Source organism: Seriola dumerili, unplaced genomic scaffold (assembly GCF_002260705.1).
Source record: "Seriola dumerili isolate Sdu_G_001 unplaced genomic scaffold, Sdu_1.0 BDQW01000002.1, whole genome shotgun sequence".
NCBI classification, from domain to species: domain Eukaryota; kingdom Metazoa; phylum Chordata; class Actinopteri; order Carangiformes; family Carangidae; genus Seriola; species Seriola dumerili.
Window position 1 is genome coordinate 1372732 of NW_019174257.1, and position 10469 is coordinate 1383200.

General features: G+C 39.7%; 1 protein-coding gene across 1 annotated transcript in view; it reads left to right on the forward strand.

Annotated features, from left to right (window-relative positions):
* The first annotated feature begins 1439 nt into the window (after positions 1 to 1439).
* LOC111237924 (insulin receptor-like) overlaps positions 1440 to 10469 on the forward strand; it is a 79828-nt gene continuing 70798 nt past the window's right edge. Inside the window, exon 1 of the mRNA XM_022767620.1 lies at positions 1440 to 2625. Within this exon, the coding sequence (XP_022623341.1) occupies positions 2532 to 2625 (94 nt within the window). The 5' untranslated portion in view covers positions 1440 to 2531. The remainder of the gene's footprint in view (positions 2626 to 10469) is intronic.

Sequence of the window (10469 nt, forward strand, 5' to 3'; positions counted from 1 at the left end):
ATGGTCTATGACAATGTTACAAGGAAAATCTGGAAAACATTGTAAAATGATCATAAAATAGCAGTAGCAGCCGACAAGTTAACGAGACATTGCAGTACAGAGATGTTCAGGATTTTTTTAATTTTTTTTTTTACAGTAATTTAGAAACGTGTCACCAACAGAGAGCCTTGACAGGTTTATTTTTCACCCTCTCCCTACAGCTTCTTTCATCTCATTTTGGAAGGAAAAAAAAATATTTCAGCTGACACTGTGCCATCTCTTCATATTAAGGCCAAGGTAGATAAGGGCAGAAATGTGTGGCACAAATCTTATCAGTGAATCTACACGTACATGTAAACAGATTATGCATACAATAAGTGCAGCCACTTAAATCAAGGGTAGACTTCAAATCAAATATGAGTTGATTTTGTATTTGGTTGCGAAATAATGGTATAAAATTGACATATGGCAAACAGGACATCTGACTGATTCCTCCTGAACCTAAAAAAAGAAAAAAATGACAAGGTTAACTGATTAGTTGATTGACAGATAAGCTGTTTTGATAATTGCCTCAGTCAGTTTTCAGGCATTCCCTTATTTTAGCAAATTTCTTTTCTTTTCTTGACAATATGACAATAAACTTAATATTTTTTATTCTGCACTACTGGGCTCTGGGAAATCATAAGAGACGTGTTTCACTCTTTTCCTGTTTTCTTTAGCCAAGACAAAGTCATTTAATAAAGAAAATAATTGGCATATTAATCAATAATGAAAATAAATTGTTAGTTGCAGACTAAAACTGGTAATTGTTGCTGGGTTACTGAGTTTCTATGATTTTGCCCGCAATCTGTATTCACGAAAATGTGAAATGGGCAGAAAGTCAGACAGTCAGGCGTGGTGAATGTTAACTAGACAATTTAACAGGTGATGTTTAAACATATATTAGATACTTCATACAGGCTGTCGATATCAGAAAAAAGGAGTCAACTGATGAACATATTTATTTTTAATTAAGAAATATATCAAATTGTATTTTAATTTGACTGTATTCCAGTTTGTAAACGGTGTTGTTGTGTCTTCACCTCCTCCCTGACAAAGAGCACCGGCGTTTTGACACCAGCGCCGGTTCAGACAGTCCCGATCCGGACCCTGGTCGTTGGGTAAGCGGTTATCCGCTCCGTGTTTTGCCGCAGACCATGTGTGGCCCAGCTGAGGTGACTGGCAGGACTTGTTTACTGGTGGAGAGACTCGCGGAGAGAGAGACGGAGAGAGGGGGAACCTGAGGGAGAGCAATCGCTAAACGGAACGGGAATCCAAGTTTTTACACTTGACCCGTCTTTTTTTTAAGTCTTTTTATGTTTGTTTACCTCATCCTTTTTTGACTGTCGGAGACGGGATACTCACTTTATGTGTGTGTGTGGTTTTTCTTTTATTTTTTAACTCTATCGCCGACACTGAAACCTCGTTTGTTTTGGATTAGCTAGCTAACGTTAGCTGTTTTCCCCATCAGCTAACGTTAATCTGAGAAAAAGAAACGGGCGGCGTGGTGAGGAGTTTTCTCACTTCACAGCAGCGTGCAGGTCAAACGGAGCCGTTGTTTTTGTTCCTTTTTACCTCACAGTGGATGGAGAAAGAAGTAACGTTTACCTCCCAAGTTTTCCCTCTTTGTTTTCTTTCTCCCGTTTTGTCGTTTTATGGATGTTCATCCGTTTGCGGCGTGGTGGTCAGCGGGGGTGAAGGAGTTCAGAGGAGGGTCGTAGTAGGGAAAGCTGAATCGCTGCACGTTTTTCCTGCACGTAGCTGCTCGGAGGAGTTTCCTGGGATGTGCTCCCATCTGTCTTAAAAAGGGCGAGCTTCTGAGAAGATACTAGCAAACAGGAGTAATATAAAGACCTGTGGACTTCAAAAGAGAGAGCGCAAACCCTGCCAACTCCCGTGTTTGGTTCTGTATTGGGCGATATCCACAACTTTCAACCCATGTCTGCTGGAGGAACAGAAGAGGAGACTGTTTATTAACGCTGTGCATAAGAAAAATACTTATTGCAATTGTTTTTGAAGTGGGTCTTCCCTCACTGGAGCTGTGCATTACAGCGAAATGAGCCCGGGGCCAGTGGACCTCCTTCGGGGATCTCCAAACTAGCCCTCTGCGTGTGGGATATTAATAATAATACTATTATTTCTCTCTTAATTCTGTGTAGCACCAAAATTAAACAGATGAACGTGGACTGGCGCCTTCACTTATGGACAATGAAGATTTTTACTCGCACATGTGTTACGAGAGCCCAAGATCACGTTATTTAGTGGTCTGCATTTTTTCCAGGGCTCACATACATCACAGACTTGGCTGGGAAGATTCTCATAAATTTATTACCAACCCCCCCGGCTTACGGGGGGCAACCTTAAATCAGTTGTCTTTATTGGACCTTCAGTTTTAAGATTTTTTTTTTTTTTACTTTTGATATTCCAGCGCCTTTTGAAATAACATTTCTCCCTCAAGATTGGAGTTTTTTGAGAAGCTTCAAGAGGAGAGCACAACTTATCTTCAAGTCAAAATGAGGCTGTGGACGCTAAAGCTGCGAGCACAAATTGTGTTTTTTATCATCTGCACCTGCATTATATGCCAGTGTGGACTAATAAACGGAGAAAGTAAGTATTGCTGTTTTTTTTTTTAAAATTATTCTCCAAGCAATGTTGCTGTGTGTTAGTCATGTAACATATCATCCAAATTCACTGTTTCAAACGGCACTAAATGCCACCTAACATAGTGACAACAATTTTAGAGCTGTGTTAACTTTAAATAAAAATCCTACTACATTATAGATTACACGTAGCAATTGTAAATGTCATCATTGTAAGAGGATAAACTACCATTAAGTATGATATAGACACCCATCCGCATACCAGGCAGGTCAATATAAACACTATTAATTACAATAGGAATATTATAGTGACTCCAGACGGTGTAAAACAGAGTGTAATGAGACAAATTTAAGTAACTTTGCTTTAACTGAAGCTGCTTTAAGTCCCTGGTGGAACATTATGAGGATAATGGAGCTCAGAAAAAAGTATGAATATTTTATTGTTTTTATGTTATTAATGAAGGTGGTAGTTTTAGTCACGAGACCTTCATTTTGGCGCATGCGTAAAGTTTGGTACGGGTCTAATTAAGGGGCGAGTAATTTCAGTTGTTGCGAATGAGTGGCTGCGCGCTAATAATTGATATTCTTCCGTAGAATATCCCCGCCCCCCCCCCCCAAACCCCCCCTCCCGGTGCTGTCTCTTAAAGGTACATATTTTAGCGGCCTGCGTTAGATGCGCCAGCCCCAGGGCCAGATTAGTCGCTGTAACTGGACGAGGGTGGTCTGCTGCAGCGAGTCTAAACTGGGAGTAGCAGGATTGGCCCTGTGAGCGCAGTTAGGCCTCTCATGGCGACAGACACACACTGACAACAATAACACACACACACACACACACACACACACACACACACACACACACACACACACACACACACACACACACACACACACACAGCGCTGCTGCAGCCTGAACGTAAACAAATTAGCCACCGACGCTAACAAGTCTCTTTATAGGTGGTGGATTAGCCTACATTGTACTTTGGCCCCAGATCGGACTTAACTATGGTCATCTTCTCTATTGCACGATGTCTATTCCTTGTGGTGTTTTTATCAATGAATTAGGGTTTGGATTATAATAGTATAACAGCGTGTGACCTAAACAGTACCGTGATGTTTTGCCGGACATGGAGTGAGTGAGAGAGATAATGAATCCCCCCTGTAAACTGCCCTTAATGGAGTTATAAGGAATTTTGATTTCAATTGATGCGATTATTGTTGAGTGCTGTTGCATTTAAGATGAAATGTAATGGATAAAAACTCCCCTAACATCACAGTTTACACACTTTTTCACTTCTACCTGCAGAAAGTTCATAAACAAGTAAGAAAGATTTGATTATCCAAGTTATAACTCATAAATTAATTTTCTGTCAGTAAATGTTATGTTCAAGGTAAACCTTTACTGTCTTCTTTTTTCACATTTAATATTGATAAAAGGGTAAATGGCAGTAGGATAGAATAGAATGAGAGCAGAAAAGTGGATCGTTTTGTTATGCACAGGGTCATGTGGTAACTTACTAGTGCAGTGTTATCTCAGTTTGAATGAATGAATGCCTCAATTTTAAACATATTCCTAGTACATACTGAATGGCTGGAATAAAACTGTTCTGAAATCAATTAATGTACATTTTACTTGTTTATCAGTGCTTTGACCTTTGGCCTACAATTGCCCTTTTGAGATTCATGTTTTGGATGATGTGTTGCACAAGTCCACAAAGTGTTTCAGTACATGAACATGAGTTTAGTTCAGAGCAAGCGAGCAGGTAGACTAGTTTAAAATTAGAAGAAAAAATCATCTTAATCACACTGTTAATGAAGCAGCATTTGCTCTTTTCTTATGTTTCATTTAGTAACGTTGTGGATCTTCAAACCTTTAGTTGCATTACTTAAAAAGTGGCATGTTCAAAGGAAATGTTCCAGTTACTTTACGCAGGTTATGTATGCAGACAGAACAGAGGCCACTGAAAGGGGGTGTTATGAGACAAGGTTTCTGGTACCCCTTTCTTTCTTTCTTTCTTTCTTTCTTTCTTTCTTTCTTTCTTTCTTTCTTTCTTTCTTTAAGGGAGTGAGGTACATGTCATTGGCTGTTTCTGGTTCCTGATATACTCAATTCTCTGGGAAGTGACCATATTTGGCACTGTTGAGATGTTTACGACGCGGGGTGGGGGGGGTGGGGGACCAAAATACTTAGAATACTTCGTTCTGAATCCACTCGCTGCCTGACATATCCACCTCAGTCATGGGAAAGGGGAAGCAGTATTGATATATAAACCACGCTGTGGCTGTGATCTGCTGACTGCACTCTAGAGAATGTTCTAAGGCGGTTTTTACTGGCTGTTGTTAGTTGAGTTTGATTGGGCTGTTTGTCATAGTTATCAGCAAACAGTTTTCTGAAGTAACCGCTGAGCTGTCTCCTGGTATAACTCGCGAAAAACAAGTTGTGCAACTGGGAGCCTTGCCCCCTTCTTGTTCCTCTCAGGCTTGTAAGCACAGCTCTGTTGGAAGGGGTTAGTGTGCAAGTGTGTATATATGTGCTGTTGTGCATGCTTTCCACAGTATAAGTGCTTCTTTAACTGGCTCTGTCACACAGACAGCATCAAAGCCTCAAGAACTTCCCACTATGACAATCTGAATTAAATGCCCACAGCTGTCTTCGTTATTCAGGAAGAACTAGTTATGCTATAGATATGCTATCCCAGCTCTACTGATATAGTAATATGTTGATTTAGAAAATGAAAGAGAGTAGAGATGCCCTTCATTTGTGTACGAGTTTGTCTGTAGCCCATTTGGATACTCAGGCTCTCTTCACTGAAGTGCACAGTGGCATTTTCTGACAATGCTGTGCATGTTGTGGAATGTGTTTGAAGTGGCCCTGTGTGTGTGTGTGTGTGTGTGTGTGTGTGTGTGTGTGTGTGTGTGTGTGTGTGTGTGTGTGTGTTTATACGTATGTACCATAGACACCCTGTGCTGTATGCAGGATCTCATGTCTTAGCTCTTGACCTGCCCACTTCTGGGTAATGTATGTTTTCCGTGTATCTGTGTGTGTGTATGTATGTGTGTCTAGAGGAGTTGACCATGCATGAGCACAGTGTGTACTAGGGCAACAGGCTCAGGAGTGGGCTGCCTGTTAGCACTAGCCCCTGTCCCCTGAGTGGCCCCTTGACCCACCGCACATCCATTTCATCAAATAGACAAATTTCATTTTTATTCATGCATGGCGTGGTGTCCTGAAACAGGAAAACAATGAACCGGTGAAGGCAAACAATGTCGTAATGTAAAGCAGAGTGACCATTCCTCCACTGAGCGCCACCGGAGAGAAGTCTTGTTAAATAATCATTCACTGTCTAAAAGTTCATGTGAAGTCAATTTAACCCACTAGTTGAGTTAGATTTACTGGTTATTTTTAATATTATGGTCAGACCGATACTAGAGTTTTGAGGTCAATATCAATATTTGAGAGTTTGAATAATCAGTTAGTGATATATCACATGATATTCATTATTTGACATAATCACATTACAAAAACAAGCGTTTTTCATGAGAATCTCTACGTTTTTTTTTTTTTTCTTCAAGAATTGTGACCACAACGAGGCATTTTACAGTTGAGAATGAAACTTGTCAGTGCTCTCTGAAGGACAAACTGTGCACCGGACAGACTGTAACACAGGTTATTCTGTTCTGCAATCAGCAGTTTTCTCAGTGGTTAACTGATTAAATCGTTGGTGTGTAAAACCTCACAAAATAAGGAAAAATGTCAAGGTGATGGCTTAAGATAGTTTGTTTTGTCAACCAGACAGTCTAAAACCCAGAAATAATTAGTTTACCATAATTTAAGATGAGCTAAGACAAGCAAATCCTCACATTTGAGAAGCTTTAACTAACTTTTTTTATTGCTTCGAAAAGGTCTTTAACAATAAATCCATTATCAGATTAGTTAGAGGTTCAAGAGATTGATTAATTGACTAATGGTTTTAGCTCTGGTGGTAAAATAGCTGACCTGGACTAGATTTAAATAACCCTGATAGGAGTTTAATCGACACTTGGACACGTGTTGCAATCAAAAATCTGTATTTTTGTGCCATGTAACAGGAATTGTTGATATTCCTTTCACAATAGTGTTAAAGATGGACAGTTAAATACATGAAGCGTTGTACTGCTTAGTTTTAAAAGGTAGAAAAAATGGGAGTCTAGAATGGCATGAAATGCGATGGCAATGGTCAGGGTCTGATACACCATATAATACTTAATAATACAACTTCTAGCGGGTTTTAACAGAATCAAGATAATAATACTCCTATGCTCATCTGAAGGTGTAGACATAGTATCTAATTGATCTTTAGTGTTAGAAACCATTTAACTGTTTCAACTATATATTCAAATGTATTTGTTTGTTGAATGTCTGCTTCAATAATTGCTGTTTTATCTGCTGTTCCCATGCCTTGCTATTAGAACAGCCTATACTATTTGTTTAATGAACTACATACAGAATCGTGACTTTCACAGTGCTGCCCTACTGCTGATTGCAGATTGCCATTGTATGTTTGGGTAGTCCATGTTCACAGAGCCAGCAGACAATGGGGGTCGTGAACTGAGGCTCCACCAGCTTTGTGTTGCATTTTGAGTGTTGGCCAGGAAGGCAATATGTACTGCTAAAGGAAATTAACTGTTGGGGTGCCTTTCCTAAGTGCTTCCTCCTCTGCGCTTATCTTTAGTGTCCCTTTCAACTTCTCCTAACTTGCAAAAGCATTTTTTTCCCCATCTTGTTTGCACTTGTGTGCGTATGCAATGCAAGCGGAGGATGAAAAACACAACTTGACCTTTTGACTTCCACAATTCACAGTTTGATCAGCCAACAAGCAAATACATTCCTGTAGCATATTTACTTGTGTGTTCACTTTTGTCTGCCTTTGACAGAGAGCACTAAGTTTACACTGTATTCATTTTATGATTATTTGAAAAGGCTGAGAGTCATTTCTTATATTCTTAATTCTTTCTTAAAGCCTTTGGAAAGGAGAGACAATAAGTATCACAGTGTTCTCAACAAGCATTTAACTAATGTACAGATATATCCAGCTTCAGGGGTACAAGAGCGTGCTCCCCCGGAAAGTTTTTGACACTGGCATCCAATTTAAAGCTTAACACACATTGGTAAAATCTCTTTAAGATGTGAGGTCTACTTTTAGGGCTTTGTGTGTCGGCATGATGAAGACCGGAAGTTTATGTTTATATAACTTCAAATCAGTTCTTCGCCACGTTACCTCTTACTTGATGTATAGTTTGCCAAACCACAGAAAGATTCTACACAACCCAGAAGCCTCATTGTCCATTGCAATTGAGAGACCACCAGCCAGAAACTGCCAGTGCATTCATTTATATTCTGAAGACATTGTCATTGCTGAATTGATCCAGAATCTGAAAATGAATGGATTCAAGCTACTCAGTGTATTTACTGAGTTCTGTAAAACCCACACTTTTATTTGTCTACTGTTAGTGTCACAGTCAGCAGAGTTTTTAAGCCACTTGTATATTGCAAACAACCTCAACACATCACAAAAACATAACAGTACCTGTTAAACATGTCAGCCCAACAAGTAAGCTGAGTTTGAGGTGAACAGACAGTTGCAATGCTAAGGAATACTTTAATGTTAGATTCATTGTGCTTTTGGAGACCATAGTTGGTCATATTGTGTTGGGACTGTTAGAGACCAGTCTAAGACTTTGGTCAGAAGTGAATTAATGCAAGATGTCTGAAAAATGGGCTACAAACAGCTGCCTTTTCAATTACAGTCAAACTTTTACATGCTGGTAGCAATATTACTGTTAGTTTTAACAGTCTCCCAAGATGCGTGTGTAGTGACAAACCTGCCTTTTTCATGTCCCTTTTAGCTGCTGCTGCTGCTGCTGCTGCACTTGTCTTAGAAAATGTGCAGATACATTGATCTAGAAAGAAATTTAAAATTGTGTGATTGAAGAACAATCTGACCTATCTAGCTCCAGTCTTCTTGTGAAATTTCTAGAAGATGAAGGGGAAATGCTCAAAATTTCAACTAGCTGATTTGTCTCTAAATGCCACTCCTTGCAAACACTGTGATCAAAGGAGTTCATTATCATGCTAGGCTGTAAATTAAGTGAGGAATTAGAATATGTGTATTGGTCTTTACAGTTCTGTGATAGGCAGGGCAGCACTTTTAATACAGAGCTTATCTGATGACCTCCTCTCTGACTCCCATTCCTAGATAGAGAACTGTGACTGTTTATGTAAACCTCTGCTCACTGCACAGAAATGTGGTCTAGTTGGGAGGGGATGGATGGAGTGCGGGGATCACACACACAGAAACACACACAGACAAACACACAGAGAGCGCCGTTACGCCATGCTGCAACAATCTGATTTGATAGTCCTTGTTGCTGTTTGGATCTGCCCTATTTTAACCGTTGGTGACTTCACACAGTAAAATCCAAGTTGAGCCAGCCCTGTAATGCAGGGATCAGCAAAGGGATCTTTTGGGGGCCTTTTGCAGGCAGGACCAGACACTGACTGAGGCCATGTCCATGTCCTAATGTCAATGTAAATTGGGAAATTGATTTTTTTGTCTCCATTTTGACCCTCCTTCTGTCTTTGACCATCAAAAATACGTTTTGGGAAAAGATGCTGTCCAGAAGTTATACAGTTGAAAATGGGTGTCCAAAAAGACTTCCTGTGTAGTCTGATGTTCACCCTTGATTTGTAAATAATCTTACAAAAACAGTGGAACTGTGTTTGGTAGAAATGATGAACAGCTTCTGGCCCAAGTGGCCGGCGCCTGCCCAGTACAAGAGATATAAGTATTTTTCTATTGTTTTGGCGTTTCAGTGGATAGCAGACTTTTTATGTAAGCAACTGTGTCGACAGAAAACTTGACATTTTAAACAGTGTTTCTAGATTTATCTACATTAGTGTGGACTTAAGAGAGGAAGGCTGAATTGTTTCTGTGGAAATAAGCATCAGAATCTGCATCTCTGCTCTGGGGTGGTTACAGTTAAGAAAGCCATCCTGCAATTCGAAGGTCACACTTTGAGCAGTTGACATGTCTGTTTCTGTCAGACACTGATCCTCTAGCTTTTTCAGGGTTTCCCTTCTGGCTAACCCTGTTTTCTGACCTCATTGACAAAAACTGTGTATGCATGTAAGTTTGTGTCTTACAAAAAATGTGACCAGCTTCCTGTTTACTCTGTAACAGGGGTGATAAAAAGATGTAACAGAAAGCTGAACAACGCTACAGTAGCGTTGTGTTATTTGTGCATGTGAAGTTCTGTGCAAAATTTTGGACACCCCTTGAGTTTTTTAATAATTTGTCATCATAAGACTATACAATACCAGCTATGCCATGAAGGCTTAGTTCTGTCATTGATTTATTTTTGATTTTATATTTTAGAATTTTCATGTTGTAACTACACACTTTGAACATTGATTACCATTTAAAAATTGTGTTTATTCTGCCTTTCGAACAAGTAAATGCAGTTAATTTTAAAAATCAAACCAAACCTTGTTGCCCGCCAATGGTGCAAGAACTCTACACAAAATTGTGCTGTATGTATGTGTGTGTGTGCAAACAAATTGTGTGTGTGTGTGTGTGTGTGTGTGTTTTGTGCATGTATGTTTGTTGGGCTGGAGTGATTGTGTAACTGAACCTGAATGGTTAAATTTATTTTGAGGACTGTCATATGACTGACAAGTGGCCATTTGACACACAGCCCAGTGAGTCTCTTAGCAGTTAATTACAATCACACAAATACACACACACACACACACACACACACACACACACACACACGTCAATAATGCTGACAACTCTTATTGAGCAGAACACTGGA